Genomic DNA, 21,695 nt, shown 5'->3' on the forward strand with positions numbered 1-21,695 from the left:
TACTTTAGTCCCTGATAATGGGGTAGATGTACGAAGCAAGAAGCGGTATAGCGGCACGTTAAGTGCTGCTATCATACATCTACCCCAATGGTGCAGATGTATGAAGCTCTGGAAAGTGATAAAGTGCAGAGTGATAACTGTCCAGCCACTCATCTCCCAACTGTCATGTTACAGGCTGTGTTTAAAAAATGACAGTTGGGAGCTGATTGGCTGGACAGTTATCACTGCACTTTATCACTTTCCAGAGCTTCATACATCTGCCCCATTGTGCGCTGCTGCTAATGCTTAACTGCAAATAATCATCACCTTTGCATTAGGCAATTCTATTGTCAATGCCATGAAAGTATTTGCATTATCATCCTTTATTTATATGGCGTCACAAGGGGTCTGCATCACCTTACAAAGTAAACAAACAGTGTGAACAAAACCATTAAAGAAAGTGACATAAAATCAGAACATTGCAGAACAAGGACATTGACCCTCATTCAGAGCCGTTCGCTATTTGCGGTCGTTCGTTCAAAAACAAGGGGTGGCTATTCAAATGATCCGTTCGCAAATTGCAGTCTGTTCACACCTCTAAGTCTGAACGAGCGAGCAAAACATACGCTCGTTTATTTGTTAAAAACGCCCCCTGGCCGCTCGCACCATACGTCATGTCCGCTATTTATTAGATTAATCGAGTACATCGACCAGCGTATAAACTGCTCGCTATTCTTGTGGTTGGTGTTTGCTACCACAAATTTGCGAGCAGTTCTGGCTATAAAATAACCCAGTGACGTGGGCAATGACGCTGCTGTATTAATTATGCACACCCATAATACGCCCGTTTTGACCTTTAAGCACGCCTGCGTTCGGATCTCCACTCCCCATTTTCAAGCACCTTCCCCTGTTACCACCCACATACGCCTCATTCTGTCACTCAAAATAGCAGGCACTCGCTATATAGCGTACAAACGATTTTTGGCCGCACTGACTGGTTCGCGCATGCGTACTAAAAACCGTACGCATGCGCAGATGTGCAAACATCGCTCGGAACGAGCGTACTGCCGCTAACGAGCGGCTCTGAATGAGGGCCATTGTTTATAAACATTGCTGCACCAGCAGTCATAATGCTCAAACAAGCAGCAGGGTGGCAGAACCCAATGTAAGCAGTGGGGAAAATATGGTGGTAGAAGCGAGGGAAGGAAAAGTATATGAGTGAAGAGGGCTCTGGGCATGATTCAGCACAGGACGTAATTGCAAAGCTGCACGCAAGGACGCATCGGATAATCTGCAATAACATCAGCCAGTTAAGTGATCAATGGGGTCACACAAGCTGGTCGCTGCAGTTACAACAAAGAGGCCAGGAAATCTCCGGGAGGCTACGAAGATCCTGGTCACTTACCCCTCCAACGGCGGCAACACTCCTCCATTTCGGGAAACGGAGGCCGTCGCCACCCCCTCCTGCCCACAAACGTCAGCTGACTGTCAATCACTGACAGTCTGCTGCAGCTCTGCGTGCGATCATGCAAGACCCGTACAGCACATGCGCAGTAATGGTCTGGCACCTGCGCAGATTCACAACCATCGGGAATCTGCGTTCAGCAGTGCACATACAGTGCCCCTTATTGAGTGCCCCCAGTAGTGCCCCTTATACAGTGCCCCCCAGTAGTGCCCCTTACATATATAACATACAGATACACAAAACTTACCTGAATCCCCGCTTCTGCGCCCACCGCCGTCCACTCCTCCCACTCGGCACTATGGGAGAGACGGTGTGTTTGTTTTACTGTGGAGTGCGGTCCGCACTACACACTGAAATCACTGACCTGGACGGCAGTTGGTGGTCCCCCATCGCGCGCCACTGACGCCCAGGGTACGTTCCCCTGCCAACACCCCCTAGTTACGCCACTGCAAGTAAGAAGAGAGGTAATTCTGATGTTTTAGCAACACAAATAAAGTCTAACACCACTAAAGACAGCATCAAAGTGTAGAAAGTTTCTGAAAGCCTAATTAGCAGAGAACCAGACTCCATCATTCTAGTGATATTTTCAGGAAGGTGGCACATGCGCAGAAGATAGTAAACGCTCTGTGTAGCACCATCCTCCCACAGATATCACCAGAAAGCTGGATCTTAAGGAGGTTCATCTGATGCCGTCGCAGAGGGTGGTTTGCCCTCGGAGAGGTACCAGCCGTACTCACCTTACACTGCAACCCGCGCCTTGTTCTGGCTCCCAGCTCCCGCCCTGTGTGGGGAGAGACATGTCTTCTCTCACAGTGCTGTGGGGTCTGTTCTGCCAGTCGCAGCCTCTCTAGGATGCTCCGAGCAGCAGGCTAGTTCTCCGGAGGTGATAGCTGAGGCACTCAGATATGACAACTTGAGTGGCGTTCAGGGGGCTGGTGCAGCACAGGGCGTAGTGGCACACTCTTATGGTGCTGTACGAAAGATGGAACTGCTGGCAGAATACATGGGGGGACCCACTGCACTACACACAGTAGGTCCTGTTCTGGGTGCAAGGTATGGAACGCAGTGCAACCTCCGATACATGGGCCCATGTGCACAGCACCCTGCACCCATTATAGAAAAGCCATTGATCCAAACATCATTACAATGTTTCTGAATCTATGAGGGGAATTCAGTACAGCGTTGTGGCCATGAAGTGCCCCCGGAATGGTTGGGAAAAGGTACTTTGTGACCGGTAAAAATTCAAGCTTTTTATTGCACCCCATAGAAGAGCAGAGGAAAATAAGGGATACTTGGTTACCATCTTAAGTGGTAATATATACATTTGCACATCTCACTGAATTGAATTCTCCCTCTATGACTCTCTTTGGGTATCTTTAGATGACATTTTCTTTGGCAATGTATGTGGATGATTTGAGCCTCCTTTAAAAAACAAACAGATAAATATTGTAAGCATTTATATATATACACAGTGTGTGTATATATATATATATATATATATATATATATAATATATATATATATACATACATGCATACAGTATATAAAAGCGCATATATATATGTAGAAATCAGGATGGCACACAACACTCAGTCTGTTTAGCACCTTAAAATGATCCTTTTGTATTCATAACTTTATATGACAACATGGTGAATCTATGACAGAAACCAGTGTTTTACAGATACTGTTTGTGGTCCTTCCTATTTTTGCCCAAACTACATGACAATCAATAAGCTCTTAAAGATGTGACACCATTAAATATTAATAGTTTTTCAACATGATGAGACTTTGGGGTAGACTTTCTAAGGCGTGGGTTTAGTATTTTTTTCTGTTGCCTTTTTAAAACTATTGGTCCAAGCTGCTAATGACCGGCGGCTTTAACATCCCACTCATTAGTAAAGCTGCCCCTTTAGGACTATGGGTCTGATTCAGAGATGGACACAGAAGTGATCTGTGCTGTGTTTTCAGCCGCAGCGGATCTTATAAGTCATGTTAATGCAGCAGGAGGCGTCTTAAAAAGACGCCCACTGATGGCTTCTCAGATCCACTGCCTGCGTCCAAAGATGCAGCATTGGATTATCATCGCGACCACCGGCTGGATCATCGGACATCTACGCAACCCTAAGATTGCTTAGAATGTCCAGCTGTTGAGGCCGGTGAAGCTGCTTCTGATGATGCAGTTGCTGGCTTCGGCATGACCCTAAAGGCCGTTAACATGCTTGCATTTTAGACGCTCCGCCCCCATACGGATTGACTGGCTGCAGTTTACCCCACACTGCGACCAGAGCCGCAGTAGCTTTGTGGCACATGTATGATTGCTGTCACCTGTGTTGAACTAATTAACTCATAAGAAAGGTGCTTCAACTCAGGTGGTGGTATCATAAATTAGCAGAGCATCTTGTCCCTCCTGGAATAGCTTATGTTGAGAGGTATGGTTAAGGTGCGGGAAAAACCCATTACAACCAACTTGAGAAAAGGATTGTATTGTGTACCTTTAGACCAATAGCAAATGGGTGCTTTTTGCAAAAGTGTATTTACCTACACAAAGCCGGCAATGTGACTGTTGAGTTACTGGAGAGCTGGTAAATTCCATGAGTTTCCCACAGCATTCTTAGAGGTCAATCCAAGTAGCTGCAAAATGGGCGATTTGCCGCTGCAACGGTGTATAAATGCTTTCATCTGCACTGCAACTGTTCCCCCTCACCGGCTGAACTCACCCCAGACTAGCGGATTTTTTTACGCAGCCCCGTGGGGCTGAGAACAAAAATCTGCGAGTCCGGAGGTACTGTAAGTGCGGCATACAACTGCACTTACTTGCACCATGGGGGGATTCATTACCATTACTGCTTTGCCATGTACATGTAAGGTTGCTATATATTAAAAATAAAACAAAACCAGCACACACTGGGGGTGTGGCTAAATAAGTGAGGCGCGGCCATGTCCCTCCCGCAAAAGTCTAAAAAAACTACAATACACGGCGCTGCAAGCTCAGCACAGGAACAAGCCCTCAGATCAACAGCACAGTAGTAGTGCCCTTTATATGAAGTATGCCACAAAGTATAGCTTCTTATTCACATTAAAGTGCAGATAGGTAAGGGGGGGTCCTACTGTGTGGCATGTAATTAAGGAGCTTTATGCCACACAGTAGAGACCCCACCTTAACTATCTGCCACTAAAGAGCGGACTGGGCCTAATGCCCAGCCACTCACCAGAGCTCAGGCTATTGCCTGTCTACCATAGAGCATATAAAGTGACCTGGGTCTAATGCTCAGTCACTTATACTTGTGGCATGGGCCCTCTGCCCACCTAACATGAGTGAGGCCTGATTGCACCCATGAGCCTAATCCCTGACACCTGGTGGTCTGGGGCTAAATTACCGGTGGGCAAGGCCGCCTAGCCATAAGCTGGGAGAGGCTGCAGTGGGGAGCTTTGGTTACCTCTTTGCTTCCCACCACCTGCAGCACTCTCCGGTTTTCATCTTCTTTCTCCTGCCACTGGGCCGCCGCCAATCTTTCTTCTTCATCCAGCGCTGCCAATCTTCCTTCTTCATCCGCCGACGTCTTTGCTTGACCGCCACCGCAGAACTGAAGGCTCCACTTGGCGGGGTCTGACATCAGACACAGAGAGAGAGGGCGGAGTAATGACGCGGCGAGTTGTGATTGGCTCATTGAGTCTGCTTCTTCAGAGTCCAGCACCTTGCAAAACTGGGACAAATGGGCGTCTCAAAAAATGTCTTTGGGACGCCAGGACAGTGTTCAATTCCAGTAAAAAACCGGGACGTATAGCAACACTATATACAGGCCAAATGAATGTGTGAGTAGCATTTAATGCACATGTGTATAAAAGAAATTGCAGCTGATTTAGGGAAATATGTCTAAAATCGCTGCATGTGGCTGCAAAAAGTAGCATGATATTCAGATAACAATAAATAGGATCATTATGAAGCAAAGCAGAAAACTGCAATTATCTTCAGACCAGTACAGAATGCATGAAGAATTGTTTTAAATCCTGCATACAGTTAACACAGTTTCATTCATAATCTAAAGCCGGGTACACACTACTAGACTATGACATATCGTCCACATCGGGCAGTGTGTACCAGCTATGTCAGTGACAATGTGCACTCCCACTCGTCGTCAGCGACATTGCTGCCGAATGCCCCCAGCCGCCATTCCGTCACTGCCGGCACCCCCGCCGGGACCACATCGTGCTGGGTACATATCGTTAAGTGTATACCCAGCATTAGATTCGTTTTTGGGAATTAATATTTTCTTGGCTAACACCGGGCACATAAAGTTAGTTGGTGTGTACTCCGGATCACCAAGAACCAATACAGTGACACCAAAAGTTTTCAGACATGGTCCAAGTAGAGCTGGATTATCCGCTCAGTCGAGATATGCTGCATACACACGTAAAGATTTTCTGTCTAACCATCCAACTAGTTGATTGATTGGAATGAAAATCTGGTAAGGTATGAAAGCAAATGACAATCAGCAATTTGCTCCCAAATGCCGGAAAATGAACAAAAACCGTTGCTTGAACAAATTGTTTAGATCAAACATTTAACAAACTTGTCTGACGACCATTTTCATCTGTTTTCTGGCATTTAGGAGCAAATTGCTGATCATCAGTTACTCCCATACCTTACCAGATTTTCATTCCAACCAATCAACTAGTTGGATGGTTGGACAGAAAATTGGATAGTTGGACAGAAAATCTTTAGGTGTGTACCCAACTTTAGGCTGACTATAATGTTAAAATATGTCCCATCTGCTCATCTGATCTGGCCTGCTGCACAAAATGCTGGTCCCGATAAGCAATTATCGTGCACATTTTATAGTCTGTACATGAATTGTCCAATTTAAAATGTCACCTTTGATGATCTTTAGGACATATAGGGGTCAATTCAATTAGGCTCGACTCCTATTTGAATTGATTCCATAGGACCTTATTCAGAGGTGGACAGAGACACGGCTCTGCGTCTTTATGTAAATACTGATGCAAAGTCCTTCCCTGGTGTATGAATATACAAGGACTGAGTCGCCCACTTTGAACGCCTTTATAAACCACCAGCCAGGGCCTGTTCGAGGCATGTTCGACCAGTGAGAAGAGGAATGGATGCAGGAAGAGTGCTGGGGGCAGACCAGCTACTGACGCCCCCAGCCTGATGTTAACGGGAGGCGTGCCATTTAGGGGGTATGGCCTATGGTAATTAGGCCATGCCCCCATTTTCGATGGCGTGGGTAAGAGGCGACGAATTACCGTCCTGCACCGTCCCCCTGGAGAAGGTCCTGCCACCAGCAGTCGCACCACTGAAACGTAAGGCAGGGGCAGATTTTCTGTCTGAGCATTGCCTCCAAAGGGAACAACTGAGTTTGGTACACAAGCACTTCAGCAATACGCCCACAACACTCTCATAGCACCCCCATAAGATGGGCCATATCTGTGCATTCTCTTTAGCCGTTTCACTTCTCAGTCACCGACGTACTGTGCACAGGGCCGTCAAGAGCTGAATGGGGCCCGTGTACTTGGTGGGGGGACGGGAACGTGGCCAAATTTATGAGGTGCCATGCCCCATCCAGAAAAAAATAAAAAAACACATTGCATTTGCCGCCCTCCTCAGCAGCTGGATAACATTTTTATTTCCATAATAAATTATTTTTCAGCCTAAGGACAAAGGTCCTCCACAGACTCCACTTGTGCATCTGCAACTGGACATACTTCTACACTCGCCAGAGACACTGCTATCAGCTATTGTGCTCTCAGGGGGGTATCAGTGACAGCAGAGCGGGCCTGGTTGCGCCTGCCCTGGGTACACACTTTTACGATTGCAGGCTGATCGGGTAAAACTGTCCCGATCAGCGGGTAAAACTGTCCCGATCACCCTTGCATTCTGCCCCCAGTGTGACCCCCTGTCCCTACTGCAGTCTGCATAATGAGTAATGACCGCCCGGCCCCCCAACCACAACTGCCCTAACTCTCACTAACCAGCACAACATGTGACGTAACGACCAGCCGCGTTGTCCCTGACGTCACGCCGAGTTCGGCACCGCCCTCTCGCGTTCGGTGCCGAGCATGTGCGCGCCCCCGCCAGCCCTGGTGACAGGCGCGGAAGTCACGTGACAGGCTGGAACCGGCTGACGGGAGCGGGCGGAAAAGAAGCTGTGCTGTACCGGAGACCAACACCAGCGCCTCCCTCCCGCACGGTGCGGCTGTACGCGGTGCAGTGATATGCTGTGTGGGCCCTGATTGGGGATCACTGTCCGGTGTGTGAGGGGATCCGGTGCCCGGGCCTGGGATGGCGCAGTGCCTGCTCTCCGTACACGAGTTCCTCCAGGACTCCTTCATACCACAGGTGGCGGCTCTGTGCAGTGAGGGGGCCGAGGCGCTCGCCCGGAAAAACCAGTTGTCCTTCTGCGAGCTGGTCCGGCCCTTCTGCAGACTCAGCACTGAGGGTGAGTGTTTACTGCAAGGGCAGCATCGGTTATCCGTTACAGCCTGTGTCTGAGGATCTCATATTGCGGGTTGTTCTATCAGTACCGTATAATGCAGCATCTTGTAGTAATGGGGCACACCACTGACCTATTGGTCCTATAGTGTGAAGGGACATTGAGTTGCAGGTGGGTATGGTGTGCTATGCTGGCATGTAGGGTGAGTACAGGATATGTTGCTGGGGTGCAGGGAGGGCACGGGGTGCGTTGCAGGCTTCCAGGGAGTGCGTGCTGGGATGGTGTGTTGTGTGCGGGCAGAGGCATAGGGTGCGTTGCAGGCATCCAGGGTTGCGGAGGGCTCGTGGTGCGTTGCAAAAGGGTGCAGGGAGGGAGTGCAGGCAGGGCACGGGCTGCGTTGCGAGGGTGTGCAGGCAGGGCACGGGGTGCGTTGCGAGGGCGTGCAGGCAGGGCACGGGGTGCCTTGCGAGGGCGTGCAGGCAGGGCACGGGGTGCGTTGCGAGGGCGTGCAGGCAGGGCACGGGGTGCGTTGCGAGGGCGTGCAGGCAGGGCACGGGGTGCGTTGCGAGGACGTGCAGGCAGGGCACGGGGTGCGTTGCGAGGGCGTGCAGGCAGGGCACGGGGTGCGTTGCGAGGGCGTGCAGGCAGGGCACGGGGCGCGTTGCGAGGGCGTGCAGGCAGGGCACGGGGCGCGTTGCGAGGGCGTGCAGGCATGGCACGGGGCGCGTTGCGAGGGCGTGCAGGGAGGGCACGGGGCGCGTTGCGAGGGCGTGCAGGGAGGGCACAAGGTAGTGCATGAGATTTTTCTGTTTTGCAGGAATCAAAGTCAGATGCTGTTCATGTCTCCTGTGAGGAAGGGAAATGGTCTTTAGAACTTTTATGTAGTCAAACCAAACAAGAGCAATGTTTCCCAAGCTTGGCCCTCAAAGCCCCGTTCAGTCCATGTATTAAGGATATCCATGCCTGAGTACAGATGGTTCAATCAAAATGACTGAGGTGCTAAATAAGTAACTTTTGCTCAAGTACTGGTGTAGAGGATCTATTAATGTAATCAATAATTTTATATTCATACAACATGACAGGGACATTGTACATCAGGTGTGTTCAACTTTTATTTCCTGTCATGACAAGTGAATTGCATGGAGGTAAGCTACACAAGACTGTTAAAAGCTGTTTTGCTGTAATTTTTTCCCAACTATATGGTCAGTTATATCTCTGTGATGTGTGATTTTACAAGTTAATATTAGGAGTTGTCATACTGCCCTGTACATGCCCTCCTCAATTGCTTTCTAAGTATATTGCTTTATCTTTCTGCTATCATCATATGCTTTTTAACCATGCATTTATTTGAGTAGTGTTGTTAATTTAATTTTTTTCAAAATCGTGACAAACCACTACTATGTTATCTGTATTGGATGCAATGGCATCCAGAGATTAATTCTGTAAGATGCGATCCTAGGGATAACAAAAGGTACAACCACAACTGTGTTTAAAGACATGGTAGAAAAAACATAAAATTATAAAAGCTAGGTATTTTGTAACTTTTGTGGCAAGCCACAAACAAACCGACAAATTGAAGGTGGAAATTTCTGTATACAACAGGCATTTAGTTTCATTATTTATTTTGAGCTATAAAAGACTTTGAAACCTGAGGTTTTTCATGGCTATTTCCCAAGTGATTTATAGAACTTTACAATGCAGCAATTGGACTTGGTACTGTAGATACATAATCTGGTTGCTATGGGCAAGGCCTTCACTTGTCCTCAAGGCTTGATAGATCTCTCAATGGCGGGAAATTAATTAAAATCAATGTACCGCCAGGCATCGCAGCGATTTCCAGCTGCACACATTTCGTCCATTTACGGTAGAGCCAACAACGATGCCGACGGGTGTGATGTGCTGTTCCGGAATGGCACATCACGTCCATTGCGTAGGATTGGAGGATTGGATCGCCCTCAATGGGCTCGATTCTATTGATCGCAAATTCAGCGTGCTGGTAAGTGTTTCTTCTCGCACCCCACCAGGGGTGCGAGGAGAAATCCGACAAACAGGCCGGGAAAACAGCATTGCGACGGGAAGTTTAATTGGAGAATGCCCGTTTCTCGCGAATAAACACCCTGTTTAAGGTGCGAGGGCGTTCCCAGACCTAACAGCGTGCATAATTGAATATTTTCCTTATATTCTGAAGGCTATAGGAAAATGCATTCTATACATTGGTGGTGAAATAGCAGTGATTACTCTGCTTTGCCAACTATAATTTATTCAATTTTGCTACCTTGTTTTCATCTAAATACTCTTTCCTCTCTTGTACAGTAGTAAAATAGGAACGATGCAATTTTTGGTGAGCTGGACTTTTTACATCCATCATCTAGGTTGCCTGTTACAAAATTTAACACTATTTTCTCTTTGTTTTAAATTTTAAGTTCATATGCGGGATCCCAGCAATCAGCTTCATGTAATAAAAAACCTGAAGATATCCGTAAACAACATAGTTACTCAGCCTCCCTTACAAGCAGCAATCCGCAAGCTCCTGAATGATGTTGTCTCCTCCTGCCAACCTACAGAAGGTCTAGTACCGAATGTCATTACGGCTGGAGATTATGACCTTAATATCAGTGGTAAGACTATAATTGTTTTATTCTCTATTGTTACGTAACATTGTATCTGCTAGTCACAAAGTACTTTGTATACGGTATCTTCATCCATCGGCAGCGGAAAAGCAGACACTCCTGGGTGCAGATTTACTAAATGTTGGGGTTACCAAGTTGCTATAATAGGTGGCTTTGACCAATAATTTTTAAATGGCAATTGTAAGTAATGGTAAATCAGCGTGGTTTAGCATTACATTAAGAACTATTGCCCTTTGAAATCCATCGGTCAAAGCCACTGATCATTGGCTGCTTTGTAAATCCAACATCTCGTAAACCTGCCCCCGGTGTAAAGGTATTATGGCTTTTCTTTTTCTGCTCCCACACAGGTCGATTGTTATGGAATTAAATGACTTAATTTTGGTAACTTTCTGCTTTTTTAAGGGGGAAATTCACTTCCCAGCGTGACGACATAGCTCTAAGTCCGGAAATGCTGTATAAAGGGACTAATTCCAGGGCATAGTCACGGTAACAGGCAGTTCCTGACTTAAGTGCTGGATGCGATGCTTTTAGCTCTAGCGGTAAAATCGCAACTATCCATAAAGCGCTCAGGAGAGTGTGAGCAGAAGTAGTTAGTTGGGTGTTTACAGTGCAGGGCTCTTCATCCGTGTGCTATATTGCTGTACTAAAAACTGAATTCCCCCCCCCCCCCCCCCCCTATGAAAAGTTAGGTTACAGTCCTAGGGGGGAATTCAAAGTTTTTTGCGTGCCCAGTAATAGGCACCTGACAGAGCTATACAATTGTTTAGACAATGGGCGCGAGTGCCATATACTATAGCAGGGGTGGCCAGCCAGTCGGAGGCAAAGAGCCCAAAAATATATGAAGTCAATCGAAAGAGCCGATGGCATGCGCACACCTACGGCGCGCAGGCAAAAAAAGGAGCGTCATAAATGCTAAAAATTTAAGCTTATCCAAAGAATGGCTAACAAAGAGGTCGTCATACAAAGACGGGAGGCCTATAGTTACTATAGGCCTCCCGTCTTTATATGACAACCTCTTTGTTAGCCATTCTTTGGATAAGCTTACATTTTTAGCATTCATGACTACCTGTTCAGCGGGATCGTGAAGCTTGAATGCATAACAGTAGTGTATGTACTATTCTATTTTTTTTTCGCTTCACCATTCGATTATTGTGGGTATTGACATGATATTCTTTATAGGGTACAATGATCTCTGACAGAACAAAGACTTATGCTGTGATAACTGCAGGCCAATGCAGTATGAGTGACTTGGAACTAATAGCTTGTCGTGCATATGCCTATTGTGTGTCTGACATAGCACATTGCAGATGCCAGTTTTAAGAAAGTGTGAATATATCATTGGTTTTGTGTGTTGTTGTTTTTTGTGAGTGCTATTTAAGTAATTGCTGGATTGTTTAGTCAACCATTTATAGATTTGACCAATTCATTTTACTGTTTTGAAAAAGTTGAATGACCTGAGTGATAGTATAGAAATGGTTGTGTATATTACTAGTATAGTTTGGGCTAATGTTTGAAAATTGTAAAAATGTGAGACTAAAGTCTCTGCTTACAGTGTTTAATACTGAATTGAGAGCCTTTGTGAACTATGTAGAGTACTAAAGTAGATGAGTTGTTACTTACGTTTGAGTGCTGCCGTGCCCATATGACATTACATTTGCACCTTTCTCTGACAGTTCATATGATCTCCTAGCGCAGGCACTTTCAGGTTTTCATGCAAGAATAAAGGATGGACCTGCACAAATGTCTTTATCCCCATGCGCCCCTCCCCGCGGCCTCTGCTGCACGTGTATGGGTGGTCGGCTAATCGCCCATACACTCAGCGCGATGGACAGATATATCTGCCGTCGGCTGTGCAGCAGAGCCGACGCGATATGTCTGAACGTCGTTCACAGACATATCGCTGGTACACAATGGTCGATGGGCACCCAATATATTGGCTGATCAATTGATTGGCCAATATATCGGACAGTGTGTACCCAGCATAAAGGGAGGTATAGAATATCATCATCAGCAAAACAAGAACAAGTTGTGTGCTTAAACCAGTTTGCCACGCATCTACCTTTTTATCCTTGTCGGGGAAAAAAGCAGAACACTCACACAATGGGAAAAAAAAAACTATTGCACTAGGTATTTGATGATTTTAATATTGGTGCCAAAATTAAAAGGTTTAGCGCTATAGTTTAGACCAGTGTGTGTACTAGGGTTGCTCTAATATCCCTTTAATCAGGGACACATGAAATGTACAGGTTCTGTGTCTGGCTGACTTCAGGGGTATGTTTACTGAGGTGCAGGTTATTAGACGTGGAGATGTTGCCCATAGCAACCAATCAGATTCTAGTTATAATCTTCTAGAAGGTGCTAGATAAATAAGTAGAACCTGATTGTTGCTATGGGCAACACCTCCATTTCAAAAAACCCACACTTTAGTAAATATACCCCCGTCTGCATTTCACATGGTTTAAATTAGCCACAGAACCTGTGTAATTCACAGGGGTCCCTAATAAAGGGATATTATAGCAACCCATCTCTATATTGACTACAGAGGTCTGGTCATAAGATGCAAGGGACCTCTTGAGCAACTTGCTAAAATATCCAGTGCCTATATATTCTGCCCACTTTTAGTCTGATAACGCAGGTCCTGATTCAGTGCCGGACGCTCTGAATCAGGGCGTCTTTTTTTTTTTTTTGTCTTTTTATGGAGCGGCCTCGTGGCCGCTCGCATTGCTGTGGATTGCCACCCACAGCTAATGCGAGCGGCCAGGATGATGGTCAAGACCATCGCGACCATCGGGCTTGTGACGAGACCCTTGTGGTAGGATCTCGTGGCCTCAAGCCCCAGAGAGCTTTCGGCTCAAACAGAGCCGAAAGCTCTCCCACTGACATCACTTGTGATGTCAGTGGGGCCGCCCCCAAACGGTAGGCGTTCTCATGGGAACGCCTCTGTCTGGGCAGCCACCCCCCCGGCCCGCCCACCAAAGTGGGCATGCTGTCACTCAACATCGACAGCGCGCCACCTTTGGTGCGAGACCCGGAGTGACGGATTGCCCTTCGCTATCCGGGTCTCGCGCACGACTGAGCCGGCTCCGTCGTGCGCATTCGCTCTGGGCCACCATCGACCCGGTTGCGAGCACTCAGCGTTTGCGACCGGGTCTGAATCAGGCCCTCAGAACTTACAAAACACATTCTCAATGATTACACATCCAGTAGTGGCTAGTGCTTATTTACCATGATCTACCGCTTCACACACCTTTGTCAGGGCTCATACGCTGCTACATCGACTCCTATATTAAGTACTATACAGCTGGCAAATAGCACTCTTTGCACAATAAAAGCAAATGTCTGTTTGCTGTGGCTTTTAACATTTTACCAATAAAGTCAAGTAAATATAACATTTTAAAGTTGGTATAATTAATTTTCGATATACATTTTTTATTGAATTTAGAAAGTAAGGGGTATGGGTGGGATTACAGAAATGAAAAAAGGTAGGGGACAGGGTTGGTAGACATAATCCTAGTTTACATGAATACATATAGACAACTGTGAAGGAGTGGACAGCTCTCAAACTAGTCGCATAAGGATTAGAAGAAAATAAACCATTGAGTAACGAAGATACAAATGCAAAACAGTACGTATAAACCACACAATAAGATTATCAGCGCTTCAATAACCGGCAGCAAATCCTATACCAAAGTGGTCTCAAACACCCCTAAATAACATATATAAACAATAATTAGGAGTCTTCCATGCCCCCTTTAAAGGGCATGGAAGACTCCTCCCCTCTGCGTCCCAAGATGAAAAGACAGTCATAGATGATAATCAATATAATGTCCACCGATATCTTGTCACGTCACACTAATATTAGATAGTGGCAATTTCTTTCAGATCTCCAGGGAATCTTCTCTTTTTAGGGTGATATCTATCCAAACACTCTGTCCCAAAGGATCACATAAAAAAAGAAAAAATGCTCCATATAGCATAATAATAAGCTTTAATAAAGAAATGTATCCAGATCATAAACAATCGTTTAAAAATTGAATAAATTACACCATACACATATAAGCAAGACAGCGTACCGTGTGCTTGGGGTGCAGTTTCGAAACTCCCAGAATAACATTTTCAGTAATCCACAAAGGTCTCCTGGGATATACTAATGGACCTGCTGGTAGTCTTGGAAAGTTGGCAACCATTTCATACAACACCGGTATCAAGTCCTTGTGTCAGTCACCAACGCATTTCAACTCTAATTCAGGAGTGTTCCTCAGGGCCTCGCGTCCCTCGCCATCCTATTCAATGTTTTCTGTCCATGGAAGCCAAAATATATTCATCTGGAAGAGAAACTGATGAGTGTTAGCGCTCCCCTAAAGACTAGATGTTAAAGACCAGCTTCTGCCAAAATTTGAAGAATGTGCCAGTGCTTCGACAAGTGTATACAGGCACAGATGAATATATAAGAAGAAGAAAAGTTTGGCTGCGGTATTCATTAGCCACAGGGAAATTTTATATAAAATGACAGTATATGTTAAAACATATGAACAATAAAAAAGGATTTACAAAGATATAAAGAAATAGACACACAAATAATGTACACTTGCATGTATGTAATAGGATCAATTGACAGATTGAATAAAAACATAAATGTTCATTATAATGAAAATACAGTCAATCGGATTTGATGTGCGTAACCAGAACAAGTTGAATAAGTATGTTATGTTCAAAAAGGATGGTTCAGAGCAACTGTGCCTATTGGCATTATGAGAGGTACCAAACAGCTGATGGAGGATTGCTACTTTATGCTGGCTTGAGTAAGGAAATTGTCTATAAATATGGATATCAAATTGTGTAGAGCAGTTCAGATAAGTTGGAGTTAGCTCACCCGTTTGCAGTGGTCAGGAAGCAGCTTCCATAAGTATCCTGGCATGTAGTCCCATACCGAGCTGCAAAAAATGAATGTGAACATGTCCGTGTGTTCGGGCAGTGCAACAGATGCACCTGGATAGGGTGTGCAAACTGCACCGCAGGATGGTCTTGTTGAGTGTGCACGTTAGTAGTAGTGGAGTCTTGTGTCGGGACTTTCTGTGTGTGGAAACCCAAGAGTCAGTGGTGTGACCCCAGTCTGGTCGGTAAATCTTTTTTTTATTGTTTTTACATATACTGTCATTTTATATAAAATTTTTCAGTGGTTAATGAATACCCCAGCCAAACTTTTCTTCTTCTTATATATTCATCTGTGCCTGATCAGCATTTTTATACATGACCTATTATTATGAATAATGGATGTTTCTTAATTAACCATAGAACCTCACATGCATGGATTCACATGCTTTCGATATCTTGTTTTTATTTATTCAAGTGTTTCCATTATTATTATCATTATTATTATATCATCCTTTTATTTATATGGTGCCACAAGTGTTCTGCAGTGCCTTACATAGTACAAAAACAAATAAGTGAGCAAGAAACGAGTTACTTACCATACAATACGGTGCAGGACAAGGACATCTACATTGCTGCATTAGTGATTAAAACATTCAAAATAAAATTGTCAAGATGCCCTTCACTGTCGTTTCTATGAATGTTAAGGGTCTTAATACCCCTCAAAAACGCTCATTGCTTTTCCGCACTGTTCGTGGGCTTAAAGCCGGAATAGTACTACTACAAGAAACCCATTTCCGCGCTCCCTGCCATCCGACTCTTCGATCTAAGAACTTCTCCACTGTGTTATACTCTTCAAGTTCAAGCAAACATAATGGTGTTGCCATTCTAATTAATAATAAACTTCCTTTCACTCAACACTCTGTTTTCACAGACTCGGACGGTAGATTCATTATTCTAACTGGAAAACTGGGGCACTTAGAGGTGACTATAGCTAATGTTTATGCTCCCAACACAGGTCAGATTTCGTTTTTTAACTCCTTTTTTTCGGTCTTAAATAAACGTAGAGCGGGATATCTCATAGTGGGTGGAGACTTCAATACTGTTCTTAATCCAGACCTAGATAAGTCACATTCTTCAAATAGTACCCATATAAATAGGCTCGCTAAATCCCTTAATAAGCATATTCGGGACTCAGGACTCTTTGACGCCTGGCGTGCACTCAATCCATCTTCTCGAGACTATACCTTTTTCTCCTCCCCCCATCATACATATTCTAGGATCGATTTATTTCTCTGTTGTAATCAAGCTTCCAAACATCTCCTAGACTCAACTATTACACCTAACTCATGGTCGGACCATTCTATTCTCACAACCTCTTACGATCTTCTTGATACGCCTGCATCCAGGCCATCTTGGCGATTAAATGAAACCCTACTGAAGATCCCACAATTTCAGACTAGGATCAGATCTGCATTGGCTGACTATTTCTCTACTAATTTGGCGGAATCTCCTTGCTCACCCTTGGTTTGGGAGGCCCACAAATCCGTAATCCGTGGACACATTATTAGCTATGCCTCTTTTAGGAATAAGGAGCGTAAAATGAAACTGTCTCTTCTGACTGATGAAGTCAAACAATTAGAAACCTCCCATAAACAAAATCCATCCCCCCTTATCTATAAAAAACTCATATCTGCCAGAAATGATCTCAATGCCATTTTATCTGAAAAGACCGAACAATCTCTCCGCTGGCTCAATCAACGCTTTTATGAAAAAAGTAATAAAGCAGACACGTTATTGGCCAATAGATTAAAATCCCGAAAGGCTAGAACAGCCATACAGGCCATACAAGATAGGAATGGCGTCCCTCAATATAACCCAGCTACCATAAATGGCATCTTTCAGACATACTATGACCAATTATATAATCTAGCAGATGCAACCAATGCGAATCCTAGCAATAATTCCCGAACTATTGATTACCTTTCCTCCTGTGGTCTTCCTGGTATTGACGTACAAATGGCAGAAAGGCTGGGACTTCCTATTACCGAGGAAGAAACTCTCCTTGCTCTTAAAACCCAAAAGCCTTCAAAGGCACCTGGCCCTGATGGCTATCCCATATCCTACTATAAAACATTTCAAGACTCCTTAGTTCCACACTTGACTAAGATGTTTAATCAAATATTGGACGGTGAAACCTTTCACCCATCTACTACTAAAGCTACCATCACAGTTATTCCCAAATCAAATAAGGATCCTCTCATTGCTTCTAATTACCGACCCATATCACTACTTAACGCCGACTTAAAAATTTTTGCAAAAATACTTGCAACTAGGTTTAGCCCCATATTACCTGACCTTATTCACCCTGATCAGGTGGGATTTGTCCCGTCCAGGCAGGCACTGGATAACACCAGACGAACAGTGGATATTATTCACTATATTAATGCACACCAACTTCCCTCTCTTGTGCTTGCCCTGGACGCGGAGAAAGCCTTTGACAGGGTCGCCTGGCCATTTATGATGCACACACTCTCCGCCTGGTTTTAGAGGTAAATTCTTACAAGCCATTAAAGCCCTATACTATAACCCTACTGCTTCTGTTCTTGCTGGGGGATTGCTTTCAGACCCATTCACCATAACCAATGGAACACGGCAGGGGTGCCCATTGTCGCCTCTTATTTTTGCACTGATTATAGAACCACTTGCTAGAAGGATACGTATAAATCCCGACATTACTGGTGTGACTGTTGGGTCCTCTCAATATACTCTCTCATTATTTGCGGACGATATCCTTCTTACCTTGACTAAACCACTTATCTCATTACCAAATTTGTTTCATGAACTATCTATCTATGGAGAGTTATCAGGCTACAAAATTAACAATAGCAAATCGGAAGCTCTTCCTCTTCATCTCCCGAGAGCTCTGAGGCAACTGCTGCAGCTGAATTTTGAATTCATTTGGAGAAAAGACTCCTTGTCATATCTTGGGATTAATATTACCAAAACATATGATCGTCTGTATCAGGCTAACTATCCTCCACTGTTTAGGTCTATTGAACATGACTTACTACAGTGGAAGACCTACTTTATATCATGGATTGGCCGTATAAACGCTATTAAAATGAACGTTTTACCTAAGTTGTTGTATTTGTTTCAGACGCTCCCGGTCGCAGTACCGACCAGAGTTCTTTATCAGCTTCAATCTTTATATTGTAATTTTGTCTGGAATTATAAAAAGCCTCGAATAAGAAGGGAAGTCTTGGCTAGACGATCATCGAATGGGGGACTAGGATTACCGATGCTCCTACGGTACTATAATGCCTCTCGGTTGAGCCAAATGGTGGCTTGGCATGCCCCTATTTTCACAAAACGATGGGTAGATCTAGAGGGAGCTCTGGTGGGGGTGGACTTAATTTCATACTTGCCCTGGTTACCACGTAACCACCGACCTAGGTCCGTACTTTCAACCCCGGCAGTAGCTTTAACACTTTCTACATGGGACACTCTTAATAAAAAATTTGCTCTTTCCAAGTACCCTTCTCTTCAGACCCCCCTGTGGCACAATCCTTCTTTTACACCAGGGCTCTCATCTGCTGTGGCATCTATCTGGTCTGCAGCAGGTATCACACGCATCCGTCATATTATAGGACAATTTATTCCACAAAACTTTGGTGATTTTCAGAAGACATATAACATCCCTGACTCCTCTCACTGCCAATATCTACAACTCCAACACTTTGCTACGTCAGCACTTTCTACCCCCCAGTCTCGTACACCGTCCCCAATAGAAAAACTGTGTATATACCGACCCACTGATAGGGGCACTATATCATTTCTCTATCATTCTGTTTTGGAAAGGGAGTCCCCCTCACTTTCTATACACGAACTCGCATGGGAAGCAGACCTGGGACAACCACTGGGAGACGATACTTGGGAAATAATACATCTCGCTATCTCCAAATGTTCTCTTAGTGTAGCTATCAAAGAAAACTCATACAAAGTTTTTACCAGATGGTATCTAGTCCCTGAGCGCCTTCATCAAATGTTCCCTAACACTTCTGACCTGTGTTGGAGACAATGCGGCCACATTGGTACATTTTATCATACTTGGTGGACATGTCCAAAAATTATTCCATTCTGGAACATGGTCCGTACCCTTATATCATCAGTAGTTAATGTGCCTTTCTCTCTATCACCTGCCAGCCTGTTACTGTGTGCTCCAGTAGACCAGGTTTCTAAAAATACGAACAAATTGATAGTTCACATCTCATGTGCGGCCAAATATCAGATAGCACGTAACTGGAAAAAACCTGATACTCCAACTCGTCAAGAACTTTTGAATAGGATTTGGTTTATATCTAAAATGGAGTACACTACCAGTCTTTTGAATAACTCAGTGGAGAGGTTTCACTCTATTTGGTCCTCCTGGTACTCCCTCCATGCGGTTACCCTTCCTGGCCTCACGTGAAGTATGATTCATAATTTTGACCCGGTCTCATTATTTTTTTTTCTTTTTATTTATTCATTATTTTTTATTTGATTTATTTATTTATCCTTTTTTTTTTTTTTCCCCTGGTATTATTTTGTCCCCCCGGCTCGCTTATATTTATACTTATATTTATACTTATATATTTTCAACCTTCCCCATATTTTCCCTTTTTTTCTGCTTCATCTCTTTACCTTTTTCCTTTACTATATCACTGTTGTTATACTATAGTTTTATTGCAATTTGTGAGGATGTTATCTTCAATTATTATAACACGGAAAAACTTTTCTTTCTGTTGTCTATTATATTTTTTGATATGTACAATTGGTATGTATTAGAGACTAATTGTTTATCTCTATATTCTATTGTTCATCGAGATGTAATACTATTTGATATATCTAGTCCTATAAAACTAATAAACGATTTAAAAAAAAAAACACTCAAAATAAGCAGCAGGGAGTAAGCAGTCAAGTGTTAGGTGCCCTTGCGGGGATAAAGGAGTAGAAGAAAGTATAAGGAGAAGCACATGAGGGTAGAGGGCCCTGCTCATGAGAGAGCTTATATTCTTAAGGGGAGGGGCAGATAAACAGGCGTGACACAGATCTGGTAGACAGGAAGGAAAGAGTATGAAGCGGGTTAGGATGACAGCTGGAAGGCCTTGATGAAGTAGAGAGGTGGAGAGTCTGATATGGAGAGGGAGAGAGTTCCAGACGTAGGGAGCAGCACGGGCAAAATCTTGGAAGTGGGAGGAAGTTGGCAGGAGAGGTGGCGTGCATTTGATGAGCGAAGTGGACGGGCGGGAGTGTGAAGGGAGATGAGATCAGAGATGTAAATGGGAGAGGATGAGTGAGGGCTTTGTAGGTGAGTGTGAGAACCTTGAATTGGAATCTGAAGGGGAGCCAGTGTAGGGCTTTGTTTAGCAGATGTGTATGTTAATATCAGCTCACATTTTTATTCTGTAAACAAATGTTTACATTTTGACTCTTCATTTAATTGTTTAGACCCATCACACACAAAATTATGTTTAGAAATGTCTCATTTGCTATTGCCACATCACAGATAGATATTCAAGCTCTCCCCCTATTTCCAGGCTGTGAGATTTGATTGCTTACTTGCAGCTCAGTCTTAATGACTAGTGAAATGTTGTTGTGCAGTGCGTACAATTGCACCATCGTGCTTCTACATTTTTAAAAGGAAATCCCATGGATGACATTGTGTGATGTCAATAAGGACTTCCTCTAGGTTAGTAGCACTCTGTCCTTGTTGAGTTAAGTGAAACAGCTTAATTACTATTCCAATTTGCATCAGATTTATTAGTAACGTGAACAGACGACCTCAGCTCGACACCCGATCACAGATTGGGTTTGAACCACACTGGGTCTTGGGGTATCAGGGATTCCCGCTTACCGTCAGTGACTGCCTGTCACTGACTCCGTCCACTGCACAGTGGGCGTGTAACGAAGCTGCCACCACCAAACTCCTTCAATCTGCTTTTGGAACCTCTTCTTATGTACAACCAGGCTCCTACCTCCGGCCCCTGGAACCACTTCTGCTGCGTATGCGTCAAGTCTCTACACAGTAGCTGGCAGAGGGCTTGAGCTTGGAGAAGCTTGGGCTCAATCCAGAACAGTTGGAGAATAGATTAGCGTTTAGCGCAATTCTGTTGTCGCTGGATTCAGATGCAGTCGTAGTCAGGCAAAGATGTTTATTGCTCAATAGTCTTGAAAAAGACCCTTCCCCTTAGCTTCAAGGGGGTACAGCATACAGAGATGTTACAGCAGTCTTGATGTTCAAAAAGATACACACATATA

General features: G+C 44.5%; 1 protein-coding gene across 2 annotated transcripts in view; it reads left to right on the forward strand.

The window, feature by feature from the left end:
* Positions 1-7,500: 7,500 nt before the first annotated feature.
* TRAPPC8 (trafficking protein particle complex subunit 8) overlaps positions 7,501-21,695 on the forward strand; it is a 166,859-nt gene continuing 152,664 nt past the window's right edge. For both annotated transcript variants that reach the window (XM_088469576.1, XM_088469577.1), the window contains exons 1-2: positions 7,501-7,899; positions 10,317-10,511. In XM_088469576.1, coding sequence (XP_088325702.1) covers positions 7,743-7,899; positions 10,317-10,511 — 352 coding nt within the window. In that variant the 5' untranslated portion in view covers positions 7,501-7,742. The remainder of the gene's footprint in view (positions 7,900-10,316; positions 10,512-21,695) is intronic.

Source organism: Taudactylus pleione, unplaced genomic scaffold (genome assembly GCF_031769625.1).
Source record: "Taudactylus pleione unplaced genomic scaffold, aTauple2 ptg000093l, whole genome shotgun sequence".
NCBI classification, from domain to species: domain Eukaryota; kingdom Metazoa; phylum Chordata; class Amphibia; order Anura; family Myobatrachidae; genus Taudactylus; species Taudactylus pleione.